Source organism: Littorina saxatilis, linkage group LG13, assembly GCF_037325665.1.
Source record: "Littorina saxatilis isolate snail1 linkage group LG13, US_GU_Lsax_2.0, whole genome shotgun sequence".
Classification (NCBI taxonomy): Eukaryota; Metazoa; Mollusca; class Gastropoda; order Littorinimorpha; family Littorinidae; genus Littorina; species Littorina saxatilis.
Genome location: NC_090257.1, coordinates 31,616,566 through 31,641,734, shown reverse-complemented (window position 1 = coordinate 31,641,734; position 25,169 = coordinate 31,616,566). Strand labels below are relative to the sequence as shown.

Here is a 25,169-nt window from a genome sequence, read left to right as displayed (position 1 = left end):
GTGGGTCCATTTTGACTCGTAAAATAAGCTTTTGCTTGAGTACGTGTCCTAATTGCATACTGTCAATTGTTTCATGTCATGTATTTTGAATAAAAATGTGTTTAAACCTAAAGATTAGAACTTGACGAACCCAGCCAGAAGTTTCTTTCCATGTCGCCAAATCCGTTTCGGTAATCCGTCCAGTTCCGGAAAAAGTCAGTTGAAGCGTCAATCCGTCTCTGAAAAACCTGTGGATAGCAGCGCTTGTATAGTGACCTATGGTCAGTGTGCGTTACAGTACACATACTGACATATACGCATACTGACACATACACATACTGACACATACACATACTGACACACACACACTGACACACACACACACATGAACACACACACACACACACACACACACACAACACACACATGAACACACACACACACACACACACATATGAACACACATACAAATGAACGCACACACACATTTACACACACGTACATTCACACAGACAGACAGACATACACACACTCGCGCGCGCACACACACACACACACACACACACACACACACACACACACACACACACACACACACACACGTACAATCCATCCTCCATTGTCGGTGGTCTGATCACAGTAGACAGTGATTGGTTCTCCTGAAACGTAGACTGTACGGATTCCGCTTCCTTTATTATAATTCAGCCAGTCCACGCAGCTATGTTTCTGCACTGCGCTACAGGTACTGTAACAGGTTCGACCTAAAACAAATTGTTGACCACACAGACAAACAGAACGTCATTCAGTGGAATGAGATTGCCAAACGCACCGAAAGGCCAACGATTTAAAGTGTAGTACATATTGATAGAAAACAACACACAGAGCAAATGGACAAAGTCGGGTAAAGTGATATTAAAATAAGTAGTCAATCTGTCGGCCTGAAATTTAAAGATCGACACTTACAACAAGGAATCAGTCATCACCAAGCTAGCTGATACCCGTACACCGAGACAGATTTATCAGGTCTCGGCGAAGCATGCCAACATGGGGCCTAATTTGCATAAAGCAATTTTCTTTCATTTTGAGCACATTATTAGAGTAAAATGTCACATCTATATATTTTTTAATTCAAGATACGATTCAGTTTTGAATATGTCATTGAATCTTCAATTTTAATTCAAAACTTTACCAATATTAATGAACAAACTGATAAGTTAGTTTCCGAGCTTCACAGATGTAGTGCAATCAAGTAGTCCGGATTAAGTCAAAGATTGTTTGACCGAAACGTCAAAACATGTGATGGAGGCGGCCTCAACTTTTGCACTAAATGACGAATATGACGTTATCCAAGACATTTATTGAAAACAATGAAAAAACGGTGCGGATAAATTTTCTGGAAAAATGCACTTATAAAGTTTTATAAACAGCTGTTCAGTTGTTTTCTGGGAATGCTCTACCGGAAAACGTTTAGTCATATCACTGAAATGCACGTAAAAGGCAAATAGGTAGACGAACGGAGCTCTAGACACATAAGTAGACAGACCGACAATTAGAATGACTGATTGACTGACTGACTGACTGGGTCTAAAACCGTAACAGGCCTACAAGAGATCAAGACTCTAAAGCCACACCACTCTTGATCACTTGAGGAATATATGAATAAATGGCCGCCAGTAATCTTAAACGATGCAGGGCTCACTTCTTGCGGATTACCTTCTTTGAGACAGGAACGATGAAGATCCTCTTGTTTGTTTTGTTATTCTTTGTGCGTAATTACATCATGCCATCTTCATCATTAATTGTTGCTCCAAACTTCACTCTCAACTAAGTCTTTTTGTTTGTTTGTTTAATTGATACGTGCTTGTCTGTGCAGTTATAAGACCGCTGGGTCGAAATATCTGTGACTGTAACGTATTGTTTTGTCAATAACAAACGTTCCAACAACTTACCTTTCTTTCTTTTTTTTTAATTCTGAATTTTGAACGTTGGCAGTCTCTTTGTTTTTGGATTTGCTCATCTTGCCTGACGGCAACGTTCTTGTTTTGGGGTTTTTTCTGCGTGCGTAATGCATCATGCCATCTTCATCATTTTGCTACACAATTCACTCTCAATTATAAGTCTTTTTTTGTGTAATTAATATTTGTTTGTCTGTGCACTTACAAGACCGCCAGGTCGAAATATATGAGACTGTAACGTATTGTTTTGTCAATCACAAACGTTTCAACAACTTACCTTTCTTGTTTTTGGATTCACGTTTTCTGAGTTGCAAGGTCTGCAGCGCCTGGTCCTTGTTGGCTTGCACCGGCTCCCCCTGGCTGGTCTCACGGGGCGATAACCTGACGTCATCGTCGTCCACGTCAAGTCGGGCTGGAGCGCTCAGCGAGGATGCAGCGTGCAGAACTTTAAAAAAACAACAACACGTAATGCAGGTAGTTAGACGAAGGAGGTGCAGCAAGAGGAGGAAACGCGTGAAGGGGGAAGAGGGACAGGAAACTGTAAAAGAGAAGAAAATCCCATGGAAGAGGAGCAGGATAACGTGGAAGAGAAGAAACCCCCATGGGAGAGAAGAAAAACCCATAAAAGAGAAGAAACCCCACTGGGTGGCCGAGTGGTAACGCACTTGCGCTCGGAAGCGAGAGGTTGCGAGTTCGACCCTGGGTCAGGGCGTTAGCAATTTTCTCCCCCCTTTCCTAACCTAGGTGGTGGGTTTAAGTGCTACTCTTTCGGATGAGACGAAAAACCGAGGTCCCTTCGTGTACACTACATTGGGGTGTGCACGTTAAAGATCCCACGATTGACAAAAGGGTCTTTCCTGGCAAAATTGTATAGGCATAGATAAAAATGTCCACCAAAATACCCGTGTGACTTGGAATAATAGGCCGTGAAAAGTAGGATATGCGCCGAAATGGCTGCGATCTGCTGGCCCATGTGAATGCGTGATGTATTGTGTAAAAAAATTCCATCTCACACGGCATAAATAAATCCCTGCGCCTTGAATATGTGCGCGATATAAATTGCATAATAAAAATATAAAAATAAAATAAAATCCCTGCGCTTAGAACTGTACCCACGAAATACGCGCGATATAAGCCTCATATTGATTGATTGATTGATGGAAGAGGGGAAAACCCATGGAAGAGGAGAAAACCCAATGGAAGAGGAGAAAACCCAGTGGAAGAGGGGAAAACCCCATGGAAGAGAAGAAAACCCATAAAAGAGGAGAAAACCCCATGGAAGAGGAGAAAACCCAATGGAAGAGGAGAAAACCCAATGGAAGAGAAGAACAACCCATAAAAGAGGAGAAAAACCCTGGAAGGGGATAAAACCCCATGGTAGAGAGTGAAAAAACATAAAAGAGGAGAAAACCCCATGGAAGAGGAGAAAACCCCATGGAAGAGGAGAAAACCCTATGGAAGAGGAGAAAACCCCATGGAAGAGGAGCAGGATAACGTGGAAGAGAAGAAAACCCCATGGAAGAGAAGAAAAACCCAGAGAAAAACCCATGGAAAAGGAGAAAACCCCATGGAACAGAAGACAAATCCATAAAAAAGGAGGAAAACCTCTTGAAGGGGAGAAAACCCCATGGAAGAGAGGAGAAAACCCCATGGAAGAGGAGAAAACCCCATGGAAGAGGAGAAAACCCCATGGAAGAAGAGAAAACCCCATGGAAGAGGAGGATTATGTGAAAAAAGAGGATGAACAAATGGGAGAGAAAGAGGAGACAAAAATGCACGGCGATGAATGTGAGAGTGAGAAGGAGTTAAGGGATAGAAGAATAGAAAAATGGGGCGGAAGGAGGAACGGGTAATTCTGGTAATTGTTGCTGACAAAAACATGTTTTCAACACAGAATATTATGTCAACATAGCCATATAAACGCTAGTGTGTTTTCAGCCTAGCAATAGGGTCCGAAATTTAGACTCAAACAAGTATAATGCGACTCGTCTCATCTAAATATCGGACCCTATTGCTACGCTGAAAACACAATAGCTGTTAATAACACAGTAACTGTTACAGGTTGTACGGGCAGTCGGCTGATACAGTAATGGTTATAACAGCCTTTCCTTCCCAGAGGGCAAGTTGATCAACGATGGTGTAGGTACGGAACACTCGCAAGTAAAATATGCCACCATAGATAAGACGCTATATGTATCGATTACCGGCACGGTTGGCCTAGTGGTAAGGCGTCCGCCCCGTGATCGGGAGGTCGTGGGTTCGAACCCCGGCCGGGTCATTCCTGAGACTTTAAAATTGGCAATCTAGTGGCTGCTCCGCCTGGCGTCTGGCATTATGGGGTTAGTGCTAGGACTGGTTGGTCCGGTGTCAGAATAATGTGACTGGGTGAGACATGAAGCCTGTGCTGCGACTTCTGTCTTGTGTGTGGCGCACGTTATATGTCAAAGCAGCACCGCCCTGATATGGCCCTTCGTGGTCGGCTGGGCGTTAAGCAAGCAAACAAACAAACAAAAATGTATCGATTGAACATTGGATTTCCCTTGAACCATGTGCTGTCAGCTTCCGACAAAAAATCATATTAAGGCGGCCAGCCGAGACGTATAAGTTACACCTCCGCCAATCCCTCTCAATGCGGTCAATGCGCATGCGCCAATCTTGGACTTAAAAAATGCGACCCTTTGACCGAACGAACCATGGGTTAGGGTTAGGGTTAGGATTAGGGTTAGGGTTAGGGTTAGGGTTAGGGTTAGGTTGTTCACGATCTGATTAATCTCCCCATGTTAGCGCATGCGCATTGACCGCATTGAGAGGACTTGTTCAGGCAGAGTTTTCAGTTCGTGACATCGAGTGACGTCATTTTGTCATTAACCCCGTGAGACAAGGTACAACGGGATCCCATGGATGAATCGGAGGTGTAACGTATATATCCCGTGACCCATCAAAGCTTACTTTTGCTTTGAAATGACTTCACAACGTACATATAATTTATAACGACATAATCTTCATCACAAGACAGGTACTATATCATTTGTCATCTGCTACGAATCTAGCCCTGGTGGTTGACACGGAGTGTACAGTAGCTCCAATCGTCCCTTCATAGACTGGAAGAAATGCTCAATCCCCTGTCATTTCGCCACTGAACATTGTTTCTTCTTTTCACTGTTTTGCTAACATTGTAACGGCATCCCAAAAAGTGATTTGCTGCTTGAAAACCCGGGTTTAGCTACCACTTTCGAGTGGCTTGTTCTGCATTACTGCCATTAGGCCTATGCACTGTGTCAACTGATTCCGTTAATACACCGGATGTTTCCGTTCGTCCGCAGGATGTTTCTGTTCATACAGCCTCATTTTCGACACTTGCTTGGTGAAAAAACGTGGCGGTAAGTCGGGTGGGTAGCGCGCTTTTGTGATATTGCAAGAATAAGGTAGCTATTGGTTGGGCTATGTGTACGATAAGTACCAAGGTGCTAGTAATCCTCGTGATAACACACGCGGGCCGAACATGGGAGAATTGCCTGATTTGTTTACATTTTCTTGTTTTTCTTGTTCTGTTATCGAATCTGACCCCTGATTTGCACATGATCACCAAAACCATTGCCTGTTACGACATTTCGCTTGAACAGAAGTTTATAGAAATCCATGGCTTTTGTACAATCACTTGTCTTTTGAAAACATGCAGGTTCCGTTCATACACCATGTTTCCGTTTGTACAAAAGTGCATGTTTCTGTTCCCCGTGCGAAAAGCGTTTACGTTTGTACACATTCGTTAGATCAGAGTGAAACAGGCCCCCACCACAAGTTCTGTGTGTTCCAATGGTCGTCAGATAGCACAAAGTACGAATGCGTGTGATATTGGACCTATGTGAACCATAAGATGAACTGAATTTGAAAAACATTGTTTGGTGTCCGTTCGTACTGATTTTGACGAAATAATTTGTCCGTTCGTACCACTTTCATCAAATTGTTTCCGTTCGTACGCATTTTATGAGGTTTTGGACACCCCCAAAAATCAAATTCGCAAAAGCAAACTTGCAGACACTAAAATACACAAACAATCAAAATAAGCAAGAGTGATCCCGTTTTTGATCTCAAATTGAAGAACAACTCACTATCTACCCATACACATTTATTTGGTTAAGCTGTTGTGCCTAGTAGTGTTGTTTTACTATTTTGAAGAAGACTGGTGTCATCCTCTTCAGAAGCCGTAAAAGGCCTGTTTTGGCGTCATTTTGTGTGGGTTGTGTGGGTAAAACCCCTGTTGTTTTGTAATGGTTCATTGTATTGGTTTGACATGATGATGAGTATTGATAACACAATTGCAAATACGCGTGAACATATCATGGCGTTTTGATGAGTTTGTTGGACGAACTGGAACTTTTCAGAAAAGTGTTATTAAACTGTAATAACTTGCTACAGTATAATTGCACAAATTCAACATTTTGAGCGAACTCCAACACACATAAATATTACAATTGGGGATCAGTTTTGGTACAAAAGCAACAACGCGCCTGTGTGGTAGGGAAATGTGAACGCGAAACAACAATTACGAAAAACAGGTCTTCCAACAGCAAAACCCAGTCCAGCGCATCAGACTTAAATGGCACGTCACTCAGAGCAATAATAAGCGTGCCAGTTCAGTCTGCTGCGCTGGACTGGGTTTTGCTGTTGGAAGACCTGGAAAAAAAAGGAAACGTGAATGATTTTATGACAATTCATAAACCACGAGTATAATTATCAACAGTAAACACGGTACAAAGACAGTTTGACCTAAATTAGAGTAGACCGTTCGTGCAGATGGTGCGTGATGATATCGTCGTCCTAAACTTCGCACGCAGTTCCCTTGGAACCCAAGCAATGTTTTGTCGATCAATAAAACAGCCTTATTTATTAAACACCCGACCACATGTTGCATCCTTATCCAACTTCTGGTGTGCTTTGATATTGTGTCGACATGACAGCCCCTCTTCATTTGAATTATTAATCAATCACTCATTCAAAGTCGTCAGACTGCGTAGTTGAGTGTGCGTGTGCGTGTGTGTGAGGAAGAGAGAGAGAGAGAGAGAGAGAGAGAGAGAGAGAGAGAGAGAGAGAGAGAGAGAGAGAGAGAGAGAGAGAGAGAGCGAGAGAGCGAGAGAGAGAGAGAGAGCGAGAGAGAGAGAGAGAGCGCGAGAGAGAGAGAGAGGGGGAGAGAGAGAGAGAGAGAGAGAGAGAGAGAGAGAGAGAGAGAGAGAGAGAGAGTGTATGGGTTGTGGAAGAGTGAGTGCCCTTGCATTTGTGCAAACAAACATTGCAACGTGCTTCCTGTACACGTGTTTGAGACACGCCCTCTCGCTAATAATTGGCCTGTAATGTCACGTGAGGCAGTTTCCCAACGAGACATTATTTCCCACGTGACATCATAGGCCAGTCACTAATTTGATTTCGACGATGATACTATTTAAATCGGTGTTCGCATCAGGAACTACACACTTTGGTCTGTTCGAAGTGACGACTGATGACTGAAGATTAACGTGCAGAGAATATTATTATCACAAAAAGCAAGAGGTGAGGTAGCTCAGATCCTGCCACTGCGGACAAGGTGCTTTGTTGGTCTTTGACGACAACAATTCAGCTCAGAACATGAGAGAAAATCATCCTTGCAAAGGCGCGTGATTACATCGTGTGCATCGTGTGTCCCATACTGATCCACATCTCATGTAAAACTCTATTCACAAATCTCTTAAACGCCGAGGTTTGTCTTAGAGATGTATTAAACCGGTGTATTTTTGTGTTTAATGAAACACCGGCAAAATGTCGTATGCTTTTCTTGCGCCTGTTAAACGTGGAACATGTAGCATTAGAACACTATCTTTTACGTTTGCTGCAACAATCTTAAAAGATGTCGTCTTAACAGGCAATGGGCACGGTGTGTGTGTTGTGTGTTGGTTTAAACTGTTTTATTCAACGTTTGTGCATTATTTACAAAGAAACGCATATTGAGTAAACAACAACAAGCATAATGCTTATAGTGGTGTTTACAGTTTTCTAGAAAAATACATATAAATGGCGGCTATTGTACAGTTTAAATGAAAAGCAAGCAAACATGAAAAGAAAATTGAATGAAAATTGTACATCAAAACAAAAATCCGTTTAAGAATACATATATAATATTTATGGTATTAGCGAGTAAGAGATAGAGAGGGAGAGAGGGAGGGAGGGAGGGGAAGAGTGAGAGAGAGAGGGAGAGTGTGAGAGAGAGAGAGAGAGAGAGAGAGAGAGAGAGAGAGAGAGAGAGAGAGAGAGAGAGAGAGAGAGAGAGAGAGAGAGACAAGTAGACGTATCGATTGTGCTTTCACTTTACATGTTTATCTGTTCGAAACGGCCGGACTGTCCAATAAATTCCTGTACTGTTAAAAAGATTGTGTTGTGTGTTGTGTGTTGTGTGTTGTATGTTGTGTGTTGTGTGTGTGTGTGTGTGTATGTGTGTGTGTGTATGTGTGTGTGTGTGTGTGTGTGTGTGTGCCCTGCTGCTTGGTTTCATCAATAGAAACAAATCAGAACACGAAACCCTCTTGATCTGTCTCAAATAATGACATATTATAACACACATATTCATGCAAATTCAACAACAACCACAACCACGACGACGGCAACAACAACAACACCACCACCACCACCAACAACAACAACAACAACAACAACAACAACAACATCAAACACAAGAGCCACACCAACAACAACCACCTCCATCAACACCACTACCACCACAACAACAATCATTGTGGAAAATTGACACGACAATATGTATTAAGGTATCAACCAAAAAAACATGACGACCTATAACGTATACCATAAGCATAATACGCAAATTGACTGTCAAAACAGCACTTGCATACATGTAGCTTAACAGCTATGATAAGATAAGATAAGAATACTGTAATGTCCATGTTCATTGTTCATACATGGAAACTTGTCTTTTGGCAACACACCCCATTAGTCTTAACACAAAGACAACTATCAAAAGCATAAACGAACATAAATTCACTTCTAAGATTAACTTTTACATAAGCATGTACATAACACCCACACTTACCTGACAAAAGCAGCAAGGCCACAACGCCACGTTCAATGAGTGCTGTCATCGTGTTAGAGTTGAACAATGCGGCAGGGAAAATTGCTTATAAGACGGGAATACAAGTTGCCTTAGTCACTCTTGCAGCTGGAACCGTTGTTGTAGCCAAAGCACGCACGGTTCTGTGCTGATGGAAGATGACCAAGTCCTTACAGACAAAGCATCTGAAAGTTTATTTAAGTGAAGATGTCGATCGATCCTTTTAGACAATCAAGGCACACATGGATCTTTGTATATTTGGAAGACGATATATTCACTCCTGCATGTGTTTATGTATTTATTTATTTAAGAATTTATCTTTATTTTTTATTATGAATGTATATATTTATTTATTTATCTATTTATGTATTATTTATGTATGTGCAATATTTTTTTTTTTAAACATACACGTAAAAACGTTATTGTGAGAAACAGTTAATTTGTGATTAGCTTTTCTGAGACAAATAACGCCTTTAATTGCGTATCCTTACATTTTTAGCTAGTGCTGAATTATATATATATCCCATGACCTCCCTTCTTTGTCTCTGTAAATGTACTCTAGGTATATTTCTTGTATTTCCTTTGTTCTCTTGTTACATAGACCTATGATGTAACTATTGCACTCTTATAACACATAAAATAGTGGATAAATAAGAGTGCACGAAATACATCATAGCTGGCTCTACTTTCTGTCGTCATTGACATTCCAAAGTGCACATGTACCTGTCGGCCGGATGTGCAACGGGTTACCACGCTTTTGAGAACTTGCGCGAGAGTCGTTCAGTGCTATTGCTGAGTTTTTGTCTCGACTTGCCGAGACTATCATCACAGCGTCATAGATTTCATGACGTCTGTCGACCATCGCGTCATATTATGGGGACGTAATCTGTTATTCGCTGTTCTCTTTCTCTCTTGTGATCAACATGACAAGCCGTATGTGTTTGAGTGTGTGTGCTCGTGCTCTCAACTAAAACAGCACTGCTATGTTCAGGCTATGCTCATGTAAAGTTACAGCGTGCCCGGTACACACGCCCTTATCGGTATATCATCGACTACGATTGTTCTCTGGACAAGCTGTTTCATGCATTTTGCGAGTATTTCTAGCTCTTCTGCGGTGCAGTAGGCCCTATAGACGATGAAGGTGTCCACGATCTCAGGAGATGCGTGTGTAACCACTAGGTATTCAGTCAAATCCGTGTAAGAGGCTTTCAATTGACGGGGACAACCAAGCCACCATTATGCACCGATTTGACATAGATCAACAGACGTGCCTTCAGAATAAGGTATGTGCTTGATGTTTCCGTCACACTTTGTCTTTTAGATCTTCATGGGATATACATGTTACAACACTCGTGATTTTTTATATGGCTTGTATTTCAGTCAAGACCCAGCGGGAATATCAAAGGGACTCACTAGGCTCGTGAGTCCCTTGATATTCATCCGCTGGGTCTTGACTGAAATACAAGCCATATATAAAAAAACCACTCGTGTTGTAACCTCTATATGACTAATAGTCCAGGCATCTTAGCCACTTTAGTGAAGGGAACGTTGAAGTGACAATGACTAGGTTTAAAATGTCCCTTATCAGAAAGTTCAACCTCAGTCCTTTGATGTTTATTAAACACATTTTCATATAAAGTTGGCGCTTCATACGGAAAAATGGCTTTGAAATTGACCCAAATCCTTCTTTGGGCTCTGTAAATGTCGTTTGGGGGTATGGTTGTAAAATGGTATCTACTGGTCACCCCAATGTATAAACTGAAAACTCTTTCTGCACCAGAACACGCAGAAAGGATTGTATCTGCCTGATGTCTGATGCTTTTCAAAATCCCCAACCACTAACACCTTCAAAACGGACTTTACCTGACACTGTTGTTTTTCCCTATATAATCCTTACTATTTTTCCGAGACGTCGTCGTGTTGTGTATTTAGCTTGCCACAACCTCATACATGGTCCTAAAAGTTAAAGTTGAAGAAAATACTAAAGATAAATGAACAAGCTGACGCAGTGTCATTCGCACCGTGAATCCCCCCATGGAAACATACTAAAGTCTGGTTCCAAATAGGCTCAATTTCCTTCTATTTCTTTGTATTTCTGCCTCGTAGGGGTAGGGGTGTTCAAACCAAAGGCACCTTTAAACCAAAATTCAAATCACACATCTTACAATACTAAGACACTCAGCAGTAAAAGGGTGTCTGCTGGTAAAAAATTCCAAACAATCCTAAAAGTACTTCACTACTAAAAGTGCTTTTAAAAAGAGCCGTTATTTTTCCCTCTATATTCAGTATTGTGTTTTCTGCGAACATGTAGTCTATTTAGATGGTTGTCGTGTGCACTTGAGTTGCTAAAGCGTTTTCAGTTGGGCATATGTCGAAAAGCAAAGAATTAGCCCTTTGAAAACCATCAGAACTGTCACACAAAAATAACATTTACCTATCTCACCAACTGACCAAACATAGGGCTTTTCCTTATGTATTATGTATTGTCGTGTTTTTTGTAGCATACTTGTGAAAACAGCCACCACTGTTGTAAATGATACTTTAAAGAGCATTATTTCATTTTTACAGTTGAAGGACAACCTGGACTGCCGTATATTACAGCTGTTTTACAATCAGCCAAAATTTTCTTAACAAACGTATGTTAAGAACAACTCCCATAGTGAAATTGAAGGAAAACAAAGTGAAAATCCCCCTGCCATAGAGGAGCTAAAGAATCAACAATAAACGACTGCATGGATAGCTTGATGCACGAATGCATTGCGGACATGTTTGTCTCCAACCAAGAGAAAGTTCCAAAAAATCCCTTTTGTGCTTCTTATTATACAGTGACGTCAAAGACAGCCTTTTCTGCTGTTCATACATTCAGGGGTTATGGTTACACTAAACGACGTAGTTGTAGCCATACTGCCATCCAGATTTATTTTTTCCTTGCGAGCAGTCACAGGGTGTTTGTGCTGTCTGCCAACCGTTAGATGACCCCGCCCATAGGGACCGTTTGACCGTTATAGAACGCGTCTTTTTGATTTTTTGGCACAGTTGGAAACGGTTGATTTTTATCCCTACCATTGTTTCCAAACATTATATAGGAATGTTTTGTGAACAACGGATAATAGCCGCTACTCGCATGTGTAGCAAAAGTGAGCGTACATACTCACCCTGGTCGTCCAGCCGTTGTCCGTTGCCCGTCTTTATCTGTCTGTACTGAACATTACCTTTGGATATTTCTCCAACGCTATGAAGTGAAGAAACACCAAATGTTGCAAAATGTTGTATGACCCCAAGAGCTCAAAAAAGATACTTGAGAACCTTGACCTTACCTTAAGGTCAAGGTCACAGGGAGAATGAATGTGGTCTAAAAACTGCAAAATTTCACATTGTGCCAGTTTTCTGGAAAACAAATTAAAAACAGCGGGCTTAGTTTTGTATGGTATACAAGAAAAAGAAAGCCTTATCTTCTGATACCATTTTGGTTGACCTCGCTTCAATGTCAAGGTCAGAGGAGCCCTTCAAAGTTGAATTGTAGACATATTTTGATGTGAGCTTGCCCCTTTAACTTTACTATGGACGATATCTCTTACAAACTTAAACACTGAGTAGGGCGTTTGTTAGAATTTCATAGTGAGCCACATCTGGTCACATATCGTTAGGGTCAAGGTCACATTGACCCCTATGAAAAATGTGACCAAGCCGGGTAAAGAAATCCATGTCTCTTGGTAAAAAATCTTAACAAAGCAAAGCCCATGCGACTCTCATGCTTGACCTTTGTCTTAAAGTGACCTTGACCTTCAGGTGACCTTGAAGGTGAAGGTCTAACAACTGAAGCTAGCAAGGACATTGTACACTATTAGAACTGGTTTACAGATTTTTCCTACCAAATTACACATGACCTTTGGCCAAGGTCAAGATCATCAAAGGTCACACATCACAAGGCTATCAATTCAAGACATAGGAAGCATAAACATACTTATTGGCACTTTCTACAAAGAGACATTGTCACTTTTAGTGATTCAATTGCCCGTTTCAGTCACATTTCATAAGGGGCAAAGTGACCTTGACCTTGATGATATGTGACTAAATGTGGCTCAATATCAGTATATAACATGTGCCCCACACAATTATGAAGTTTGAAAGATTTTTTTCATAGTTCAGGGTCAAGGTCACTTCAAAACATGTATACAATTCAACTTTGAAGGACTCCTGTGACCTTGACATTGAAGCGAGGTCAACCAAAATGGTATCAGAAGATAAGGCTTTCTTTTTCTTGTATACCATACAAAACTAAGCCCGCTGTTTTTAATTTGTTTTCCAGAAAACTGGCACAATGTGAAATTTTGCAGTTTTTAGACCACATTCATTCTCCCTGTGACCTTGACCTTAAGGTAAGGTCAAGGTTCTCAAGTATCTTTTTTGAGCTCTTGGGGTCATACAACATTTTGCAACATTTGGTGTTTCTTCACTTCATAGCGTTCGAGAAAAATCCAAAGGTAATGTTCAGTACAGACAGATAAAGACGGGCAACGGACAACGGCTGGACGACCAGGGTGAGTATGTACGCTCACTTTTGCTACACATGCGAGTAGCGGCTATTATCCGTTGTTCACAAAACATTCCTATATAATGTTTGGAAACAATGGTAGGGATAAAAATCAACCGTTTCCAAATGTGCTAAAAAATCAAAAAGACGCGTTCTATAACGGTCAAACGGTCCCTTAACAGACTTGGGCGGGGTCGTCTGACGGTTGGCAGACAGCACAAACACCCTGTGACTGCTCGCAAGGAAAAAATAAATCTGGATGGCAGTATGGCTACAACTACGTCGTTTAGTGTAACCATAACCCCTGAATGTATGAACAGCAGAAAAGGCTGTCTTTGACGTCACTGTATAATAAGAAGCACAAAAGGGATTTTTTGGAACTTTCTCTTGGTTGGAGACAAACATGTCCGCAATGCATTCGTGCATCAAGCTATCCATGCAGTCGTTTATTGTTGATTCTTTAGCTCCTCTATGGCAGGGGGGTTTTCACTTTGTTTTCCTTCAATTTCACAATGGGAGTTGTTCTTAACATACGTTTGTTAAGAAAATTTTGGCTGATTGTAAAACAGCTGTAATATACGGCAGTCCAGGTTGTCCTTCAACTGTAAAAATGAAATAATGCTCTTTAAAGTATCATTTACAACAGTGGTGGCTGTTTTCACAAGTATGCTACAAAAAACACGACAATACATAATACATAAGGAAAAGCCCTATGTTTGGTCAGTTGGTGAGATAGGTAAATGTTATTTTTGTGTGACAGTTCTGATGGTTTTCAAAGGGCTAATTCTTTGCTTTTCGACATATGCCCAACTGAAAACGCTTTAGCAACTCATGTGCACATGACAACCATCTAAATAGACTACATGTTCGCAGAAAACACAATACTGATTATAGAGGGAAAAATAACGGCTCTTTTTAAAAGCACTTTTAGTAGTGAAGTACTTTTAGGATTGTTTGGAATTTTTTACCAGCAGACACCCTTTCACTGCTGAGTGTCTTAGTATTGTAAGATGTGTGATTTGAATTTTGGTTTAAAGGTGCCTTTGGTTTGAACACCCCTACCCCTACGAGGCAGAAATACAAAGAAATAGAAGGAAATTGAGCCTATTTGGAACCAGACTTTAGTATGTTCCCATGGGGGGATTCACGGTGCGAATGACACTGCGTCAGCTTGTTCATTTATCTTTAGTATTTTCTTCAACTTTAACTTTTAGGACCATGTATGAGGTTGTGGCAAGCTAAATACACAACAGGACGACGTCTCGGAAAAATAGTAAGGATTATATAGGGAAAAACAACAGTGTCAGTTAATGTCCGTTTTGAAGGTGTTAGTGGTTGGGGATTTTGAAAAGCATCAGACATCAGGCAGATACAATCCTTTCTGCGTGTTCTGGTGCAGAAAGAGTTTTCAGTTTATACATTGGGGTGACCAGTAGATACCGTTTTACAACCATAGCCCCAAACGACATTTACAGAGCCCAAAGAAGGATTAGGGTCAATTTCAAAGCCACTTTTCCATATGAAGCGCCAACTTTATATGAAAATGTGTTTAATAAACATCAAAGGACTGAGGTTGAACTTTCTGATAAGGGACATTTTAAACCTAGTCATTGTCACTTCAACGTTGTTCTCTAATATGCTTGGACTATAAGTGCCAAAAGGTGCTCACAGAACAGAAGACGACTTTTTTTTTACAATAAAAATGTTTCTAAAAACGTGTGTCTGCTGAAAATTGGTGTGCGTGTGGATGAATGTGCGAAGAGATAGTGGACATAATTTCGTGTGTCTGACTTGAACGGTTTTGAAGTTATCTTTGTTTAAAGTCAAAAATAACGCCAAAACCGGCCATCTGAAAACGGACATCGTGATACCTCGTGTTTTGAATATGCCACAGAAAAATAACAAGAAGCACAAATGCCTTGCATTTTGTTTGATTGAATGCTTGAAACATAGCTTAACAGACGAGACCAAACGTCAAATCTAAATCTTGAGAGAATTTTTTTTTTCGATAACCGAATTTTAAGGTGTCGCACGCAAGATGTGTCGTCATCACGGCATACATTTTTCAATCGCAGATATTTACTAAATTTCTTTTTCAAAAACTCTGGAATTGATGTCGACACGTCAAGCGATAACGGTGTATCAAACTGCTGTCTTTCAAGTAATCCAGCAAAGACTGCAGAACTTTTGAACAGCAATTTTGAAAACGATCTGAAAATGTCGTCATATCTTGCATGCGACATAATGTTCGGTAATTAACGGTTATTTTCTTTTAAAAACAAAACTTACATGTACAAGGATCTACTTCATCTAGGGAACCATGTGACACATTCTGTGTTCAAAATTTGTGAAGAAATCACGAACCATGAATGCGCTACCAAGTGTTGAAATTATGTTGTCAACATCTTTTGAGATCTTGCGTGCGACACCATCTTGCGTTCAACATAAAATGTCACTAGCTTATCGAGTTTAATGGGAAAACTAACTATTTGTTGTCTTAGTTTAATCTTCTTAATTATAAGCGTAATAAAACAGAACTTCCAAGATAAATTTTAATTGAGATTAGCGAAAGAGCGGGTACGCAAGTCGACCTTAAAGCAACAAAATAAAAACACGAGCGTTTGTCGTGATGTCTTGCGTGCAACACGTTCTCAAAAAAGAAAATATATTATTTTCTCAGACTTTTTTAAGTTAAAACCTTGCAACTTCACATACATTTGGGCCTAATCGCCCCCATGCATGGTAAAAGTCTTGTTGACCCTTGTCAAATTTCAAGGTCACGGCTGGGTCACATGGAGATCAAAAAACGGAAGAAAAATATTTTTTCAGAGATTTTTGAAGCTAGAACCTTGAAACTTCAAACAACGCTTTTGCTTAATCATCATTCGACAAGAAAATTTCAGGTTGATCTTTGAGAAATTTGAAGGTCATAGCAAGGTCTCGTGTTGGTAAAAAAAAAAACCCACGGAAATTAACCCTTTTCTCAGAATTATTGAAAGCAAGAACCCTAAAGTTCACACACTTTTGGGCTTAATAGCCTCCATACACGGTGGAAGTCTGGTTGACCTTTGTCTAATGTCAAGGTCACGTATGGGCCAATAATTGTTTTTTTAAATTATCACTTTTTTTCGTTGTTTTTAAAGGGAGAGCCTTCGAACATCATAAACGCCGTAGCTCAATGATTCTCCGACACAAAGAAGTTCAGAAAGATCCTTGTCAAATGTGAAGGTCACAGCAGGGTCTCGTACGGGTAAAAAACAAACAAACAGACAATAATCCTTTTCACAGCTTTGTGGTAAGCTAGAAACTTGAAACTTTATACACATTCAGGGCTTGATAACGTTTTGACACGGTGAAAGTCTGGTTGACCCTTGTCAAATCTCATGGTCACAGCCGTGTCGCTCATGGGTTAACCTTTGCCGTGCTTCCTGGGTTCACCTGTACCCAGAGACACACTAAAATCATTGTAACTCTGGAACCATTAAAGGTATCGTTTTGAAATTTTAAGTATCTCTCACACACCTAATTTGCTCTCTGTCTGCAAATTTTTAGTGTGTACATGACAAAACATCAGAATTAATTGATTATGATAATTTACATAAACACTACCGATGGCGCGGGTTCACACATACCCATACTTTTAAAGAGTAGTAGTGATTGTAACTATCCCTCTGCCGACGGCGCGGGTTCTGCTACACCCATAATTACCAAAGCGGCGGAACAGTGTCTGTCTGCCTGTTTGTCTCCAAGAGACTGTCTGTCTCTCTGTTTGTCTGTCCGTATCTCTATGTCTGTTGTCAGTTGCTCTGTCTGTCTGTCTGTCTGTCTATCCGTCTATCTGACTGTCTGTCTATCTGACTGTCTGTCTCTGTCTCTCTCTCTCTCTGTCTGTCTCTCTCTCTGTCTGTCTCTCTCTCTGTCTCTCTCTCTGTCTCTCTCTCTTAGTCTCTCTCTCTGTCTCTCTCTCTCTTAGTCTCTCTCTCTGTCTCTCTTTCTTAGTCTCTCTCTCTCTCTTTCTTAGTCTCTCTCTCTCTCTTTCTTAGTCTCTCTCTCTCTTAGTCTCTCTCTCTCTTTCTTAGTCTCTCGCTCTCTCTCTTTCTTAGTCTCTCTCTCTCTTTCTTAGTCTCTCTCTCTCTTTTTTAGTCTCTCTCTCTCTTTCTTAGTCTCTCTCTCTCTCTCTCTTAGTCTCTCTCTCTCTTTCTTGGTCTCTCTCTCTCTCTTAGTCTCTCTCTCTTTCTTAGTCTCTCTTTCTCTCTCTCTTTCTTAGTCTCTCTCTCTCTCTTTCTTAGTCTCTCTCTCTCTTTTTTAGTCTCTCTCTCTCTCTTTCTTAGTCTCTCTCTCTCTCTCTTTCTTAGTCTCTCTCTCTCTTTCTTAGTCTCTCTCTCTCTAGCTCTTTCTTAGTCTCTCTCTCTCTCTCTCTCTTTCTTAGTCTCTCTCTCTCTCTTTCTTAGTCTCTCCCTCTCTCTCTTTCTTAGTCTCTCTCTCTCTTTCTTAGTCTTTCTCTCTCTCTTTCTTAGTCTCTCTCTCTCTCTTTCTTAGTCTCTCTCTCTTTCTTAGTCTCTCTCTCTCTCTCTCTTTCTTAGTCTCTCTCTCTCTTTTTCTCTTTCTTAGTCTCTCTCTCTCTCTCTCTTTCTTAGTCTCTCTCTCTCTTTCTTAGTCTCTCTCTCTCTCTTAGTCTCTCTCTCTTTCTTCGTCTCTCTCTCTCTCTCTCTCTCTCTCTTAGTCTCTCTCTCTTTCTTAGTCTCTCTTTCTCTCTTTTAGTCTCTCTCTCTCTCTCTTTCTTAGTCTCTCTCTCTCTTTTTTAGTCTCTCTTTCTTAGTCTCTCTCTCTCTCTCTTTATTAGTCTCTCTCTCTCTCTCTTAGTCTCTCTCTCTCTTTCTTAGTCTCTCTCTCTCTCTCTTAGTCTCTCTCTCTTTCTTAGTCTCTCTTTCTCTCTCTTAGTCTCTCTCTCTCTCTCTTTCTTAGTCTCTCTCTCTTTCTTAGTCTCTCTCTCTTTCTTAGTCTCTCTCTCTCTCTCTCTTTCTTAGTCTCTCTCTCTCTTTCTTAGTCTCTCTCTCTCTCTCTTTCTTAGTCTCTCTCTCTCTCTCTTTCTTAGTCTCTCTCTTTCTTTGTCTCTCTCTCTCTCTTTCTTAGTCTTTCTCTCTTTCTTAGTCTCCCTCTCTCTCTTTCTTAGTCTCTCTCTCTCTCTCTCTTTCTTAGTATCTCTCTCTCTCTCTTTCTTAGTCTCCCTCTCTCTCTTTCTTAGTCTCTCTCTCTCTTTCTTAGTCTCTCTCTCTCTTTCTTAGTCTCTCTCTCTCTTTATTTGTCTCTCTCTCTCTCTTTATTTGTCTCTCTCTCTATCTTTCTTAGTCTCTCTCTCTCTCTTTCTTAGTATCTCTCTCTCTCTCTCTTTCTTAGTCTCTCTCTCTCTCTTTCTTAGTCTCTCTCTCTTTCTTAGTCTCTCTCTCTCTCTTTCTTAGTCTCTCTCTCTTTCTTAGTCTCTCTCTCTCTCTTTCTTAGTCTCTCTCTCTTTCTTAGTCTCTCTCTCTCTCTCTTTCTTAGTCTCCCTCTCTCTTTCTTAGTCTCTCTCTCTCTCTTTCTTAGTCTCTCACTCTCTTTCTTAGACTCTCTCTCTCTCTTTCTTAGTCTCTCTCTCTCTCTCTTTCTTAGTCTCTCTCTCTTTCTTAGTCTCTCTCTCTCTCTCTTTCTTAGTCTCTCTCTCTCTCTTTCTTAGTCTCTCTCTCTCTCTCTCTCTCTCTCTTTCTTAGTCTCTCACAGTCTCTCCCTCCCCCTCTCCCTCCCCTGCAAGAGGTCGGTGAAGGGAGAAACTCGATGCAACCACTGAAGTAGCGCTGTGGGTTTCCCTGAACCCACCCCGTCGTTAGAGAAATAAACGATAAAAACCCTCTTTCAAATGTATGGGTTCAGACAAACCCGCATCGTCGTTAGAGGAATAAACGGTAAAAACCCTCTTTCAAATGTATGGGTTCAGACAAACCCGCATCGTCGGGAGTGTGTAGTCAAAAGCGGCATCCGGCAAAGGTTAAAAAACCAGACTGTTATCCATTTCTGCTTTATTTCTAAAGTTAGAACCTTGAAACTTCATACAACGCAATAGATCAATTATCCTTCGACATGGAGAAGATCAAGTCGATCCTCAACAAAATTCAAGGTCACGACTGGTTCTCCTGACCGTATAAAACGGCATTTTTTTCTCAGACACTTGTGAAGCTAGAACTTTGAATCTTCACGCATATTCGGGGCTAAATAGCTTTCTGACATGTTGGAAGTCTGGTTGACCCTTGTAGAATTCAAGATCACAGCTGGGTTGCGTATGGGTGGCATTGCTTTTGAAGCTGGAGAAATTGAACTTGGTATAACACATTTGCTTGATAATTCTCCGAGATGGAAATTAAAGCTTAAGTTGAGTCTTGTAAAATTTCAAGGTCGCAACAGGGTCGAGTTGGGATCATCAAAATGGAAAATTATCAATTTATTGACCATTTGTACATCTAGAACTTTGAAAATTCACACCAGTTGGGTGCTGAAAAGCCAGCCTTCAGGCATGGTAGAAGTATACTTGACCCTTGTCAAATTTCAAGATCACAACTCGGTCGCGTTTGTGCTATAAACGCGCTGAATAAATTGACACTTCCAAATTTTGAACCAGATGTGACCCCACTGTGACCTTGACATTTTTAGAAAGATTAACCAGGTGGTCACTTTTGTTAAGATTTCATAAAAATTCTGAAAGTATGTAAAGTATGTAAAGTCTAACTGATCTAGCTTTAAAACATGTAAGACGTACAACGACAATTGTCCAGTTTGGAAAGGAAATTTAACCTAGCTGTGACCTTGAAATTCAATGTGGTTTAATGTGATCTGTACCATATCTGGGGGTCATCATACTTTGGTAGTGTGCCAAGTTTCAAAGCCCTAGCTTCAGAATAACCTGAATGCTACGTCTCAGTGCCATGTTGAATAATATAACGAACAAAATTCCCGTTATTTGTGAAATAATTTGAGTGCATTTGTCTTTTCTTTTTATAATTGGGTTCCAACATCTGTTGTCTTAACAAAAATCACAATATCAGTCTTGTTGGTCAACTTTTATTTTTTAGCCCCTTTGTCCGCTTTTCGTGCGCACCTTTTGGCACTTAGTCATATATATATACGACGTAAAACTCGATACAACAAGAAAATAACAATTGCAAACCGACACCGACCAAAGTGAAAAATGCCAATGCTAATTCTGCAATATTACCTATTCAGATATAGACATAAAAGAAAAACAACAAAAAAATGGCATGTCAATATTAAAGGCATATGTACGCGCTCCCGTGTTTACAAAGTGTAGTTTGCCCACAATCGATGTCAAATGCATCATAAGGCCATATAATGACGATATGTCGCAATGCGCGGACCATATACATGCATTACAGCTTGTTCTAGCCTCTGAAAAAGTGAGGATGTCAACAAAGACGCGGAGTTATTTCCCTTGCGTCAACGTTCCCTCTGTTGGCAAATCTATAAATAGGACGATCTAGATCAAAATAAAAATTCAAATATCTCAACATTTAAGGGGTCCTAGACCACAATATTTTGCAGGGAACTTAATTTAGCATGTCTCCAGCTGTTGGTAAAGCAATTAGCGTGTATATTCATCGAGTTAATATGCCTTTAAGCAAGGAAAAAAATTTAAAAATAATAATAATAATATGGGAGATTTACAGAGCGCTTGACGTTCTCTAAGCGCTTTACCATGAAAAAACATACATATATATAATATATACAAACAAAGCAAAGCGAAAAAGCATGTGCGAACGGGCGTTAATGTAAGATCAGAAAAAGGATTTCATTATATCAGAAGCTCATTATGGTTAAATCGTAACCTAACTTGAAAAAAAAGTTTTCTCTCATTTTCTGAGTGAGACAGACAGACAGACAGACAGACAGACAGCCAAAGACAGAAAGAGGGGGAAAGGATGCACACCACGTTAAATAATACAGGGCCGGACTAGGCGAAGAGGAGGGGGGGTTGCCAGTGGTGGCCCAGGGGGATGTCCACCCTGGCGGCAGGGGCGGATCAGTTCATTTTATGACTGGTTTTTTTCAAAAGTATATTGTGAAGATATGGGTGTGAAGGCGCGAAGCGCCGAGCCGACGGCGCGAAGCGCCTAGCTTGCTAGGGGGGTCCGGGGGCATGCCCCCCCGGAAAATTTTGAAAAAAAGGATGCAAAATGGTGCAATCTGGTGCATTCTGAGGATGATCATTACCAGTTTCAGGCAGCAGATTTTGTCACTGATTAATACCCCAAAAATTGAAACTCAATGTAAAATAAAGAAATGCATACCTCATTCAATATTTTTATTTTTTGGCTGGGGGGGGTCCGGAAACCCTAGAACCCACCCCCCCTCCTCGTTGTGGGGGTCAGGGGGCGAAGCCCCCTGAAGCTGACGGGTAGGTCATATTCTGAGATAGGAAAATGGTCGCTCCTTGCATGAAACGGCATAAAATAAGCAATAATAAAAAAAAAATTAAATAAGTAAGGTACATGTTTAGGCTAGGGGGGGGGGGGTTGCGCAACCCCCATAACCCCCCCGGTAGTCCGGCCCTGTAATAAGTGTGTAAGAACAGTCAAGATACTCACGTAACAGACAAAGAAAGACAAAACTGAGATACAAGACACTGGAAATGGCCACGCAGCAGAGTGATCACAACAGAGAGCGCGATGTTACTTAAATCCTTTACGTGGCCAGTTGTGACTTCATTGTTTGATAGCGCGAGCGTAGTTCACAACAGCCAATCCAAGTCCTTACATGCACGCATGCGCGCGATTCAGCAACACACGTACAATACAAGAATACAGCTACATTCGTCTGTGAGCGCCCGGCCTCAGTCCGTGACGTCACGATCGGGTTGATGTGTGTGTGTGTGTGTGTGTGTGTGTGTGTGTGTGTGTGTGTGTGTGTGTGTGTGTGTGTGTGTGTCTGTGTGTGCGTGCGTGTGTTTGTGCGGGTGTGTGTGTATTTACTGTTGATATGTATTTCTTAAAAAGTGTATACATTTTAGAAGTTAGCTATAGTACAGCACCATAACGAGGCGTCCGATTCACATGGTACTATCGGCACGAAATACATTCTTTGAAACATTTCTCACTCTCAACGGAAAGCAGCCAGGATGTTCACAAGCGACAAGCGTTCAAATAGAAGTATGTTTGTACTGTATGTAAAATCTCGGGGAGCTCTGTGATCAGAAACCGATGGTTTACGGTACAGTTCAGGCGCAGTCGCATCCAGACTCCCTTATTTTTAAGGGAGGGAGAACTTGAGCCCTTGTCAGTCACTCCAGTACACGCGTTCGGAATGCACGATAAGCGTGTGATAGATACGGTTAGTTAAACACTTCCCTCCCTCGGCCTTTGGGAACTGGACACTGAGAGCCGAAGGCACAGCTCCTGTGCCCAGTCCATAAAAACAAGAGGCACATACAATACACGCACAGGGGTAGAGGAGACGAAATAGATGAACAAGAATAATCAGATATGTAATAGTTTTACTGCATTATAACAAACATTTAGTGTTAATGCTGCTACATTTAAATTAAAGCCATGGTTTTTTTAAGGTGTGACGTCATTTTCTGTTTTTGTTTTTGTATCCGGGGTTGTAAGAATTTACATGACAAATACAGAAATGTGATCATGCAGCCGAGTTGCAATGATACAGGCAACACAGATTCCAGGCAGTTCGAGTTCATCATTGTCTGCTGTTGGTCTTTGAGTAGTCGCTGTTATTCTGAATAGTCCGGCGCCTGTGGGTGGACATGAATTGTGAAAGCTGTTCCGAGAAGGGTTTAAATATATTTAGGCCTAAAAAAAAAATAGGTGTGGTTACGGTAACCCGACCTACCCTATTTTTAGGGGCAGACCCTATAACTTTTTATTACATTTGTCAACAAAAAAACCCACAAGAAAACGAGTGCAGAAAACGCAATGAAAGCGAAAGCGCCCGAGTCGCACACTTATTTCCCTGTCAAGTAGGTTTAATTTGTACACATTAGAAAAAAAAATAGAAAAAAAAAGTGATTGCTTACCTTCCTACCCTATTTTGTTTGGCTATGTTAGCGTAACCACACCTATTATTTTTGGGGGCCTTATCAATTTTAAAAGGAATATAAAAAGGGAAAACATCAATCTACATACAAGTAAAGGCTGTAGTTATCTGTCTGTCGTGAAAAAGGTCAATGTATTCAATGTTTTCCTTACACACTGGGTGTAAATAAGAAATCATACATCTCAGCAACTTTTCAGTAAATGCGATACATGCAGATACACACACGAAATCAGCAGCAGCATGAACGGAAAGCCGAATTTCGATCACAATTTCGAAGTTGTAATTGAAAACAATAAGAGGTTGAAAGGAATGAGCTCTGTCTGAAAGAAATAATTATAGACTGCTCAGTTATTTTGCTTTCGTTGGTAAACATTTTCACACACGACAAAACTAAATCCAAGATTTGTGTGTGTGTGTGTGTGTGTGTGTGTGTGTGTGTGTGTGTGTGCTGTGTGTGTGTGTGTGTGTGTGTGTGGCTGTGTGTATGTGTGTGTGTGTGCGTGTGTGAGTGTGCACGCGCGCTTGTGTGTGTGTGTGTGTGTGTGTGTGTGTGTGTGTGTGTGTGTGTGTGTGTTTGTGCGTGTGTGTATGTGTGTGTATGTGAATGTGGATGTGTGTGTGTGACTGTGTGTGTATGTGTGAAAGTCGGCTCTTGCACTGCTGTAACCTTTACCCGCCTTTCCTCGCACCCCCTGTCGTCTTCTTGCGAGCAGAGAAAGTTGAAACCGTCGTTTCAAAAGTGTGCCATGTTTGAGATCTTGTTGAACTCAACTTTGTTGCCAGTTCTTGTTGCAACAGACGTCGCAACATTTGTGACCTACAACCGTTATTTTACTTTTAATGTGCCAATAAATAATCTAGCAAGACGATACGCCGGCATTCGGGCTCTCCGTGGAGGAACAGAGAAGAAGAAGAAGAAGAAGAAGAAGAAGAAGAAGAAGAAGAAGAAGAAGAAGAAGAAGAAGAAGAAGAAGAAGAAGAAGAAGAAGAAGAAGAAACAAGTATCCTCCTCTACTCGGATAATCCTCTGACCATGACGTCGACTCGTTTCCGGATGATCGGCGTTGCGCTGTTTGTGGTGGCGTTAAGCGGTGAGTATCACAGTGGGCATGTGCACCACATATACCTTTATCACAAACGTTTTCTAAGAAAGGATGTACGTGTAAACATGAATTGTACCGGAGTTGATCATTTGTTAATGAAGATATTTGAGCACCCTATCCGTGTCTAATAGAATTTATTCTTATTCCTCTTACATTTTTGGGGACTTCATGTGCACACAGGCTCCTTCTACGCATGTTTGTTTGGCCTTGTCTTTCTTTCGTTGTTTTGCTGTCTCATAAATTCCCTTGTAATATTCAGTCCAATAATATACATGTTCCCAAAATATTTGTTTTGCTCGGGCTATTTTTCGGAGCTTTGTACAATTTTGTGACATGCATTTCTAGTCCTTTAAATTATTATTACGTATATGAAATGACAACTAGGATGTATTCTCTTCACTTTGTTTGGTAATACT

At 40.9% G+C, this 25,169-nt stretch overlaps 1 protein-coding gene across 3 annotated transcripts in view; it reads right to left on the bottom strand.

Annotated features, from left to right (window-relative positions):
• Nucleotides 1–25,169, bottom strand: part of LOC138945503 (ficolin-2-like) — a 134,973-nt gene that overhangs the window by 4,195 nt on the left and 105,609 nt on the right. The window contains exons 1-5 of one of the 3 annotated variants that reach the window (XM_070316937.1): nt 22,189–22,322; nt 9,007–9,209; nt 2,212–2,379; nt 586–740; nt 131–227 (exon numbers count right to left, since the gene is read on the bottom strand). In XM_070316937.1, the coding sequence (XP_070173038.1) occupies nt 131–227; nt 586–740; nt 2,212–2,379; nt 9,007–9,055 (469 nt within the window). In that variant the 5' untranslated portion in view covers nt 9,056–9,209; nt 22,189–22,322. Of the gene's footprint in view, nt 1–130; nt 228–585; nt 741–2,211; nt 2,380–9,006; nt 9,210–22,188; nt 22,323–25,169 lie in introns of those variants that run through there. The other 2 variants (XM_070316938.1, XM_070316939.1) reach the window with 2 other exon arrangements.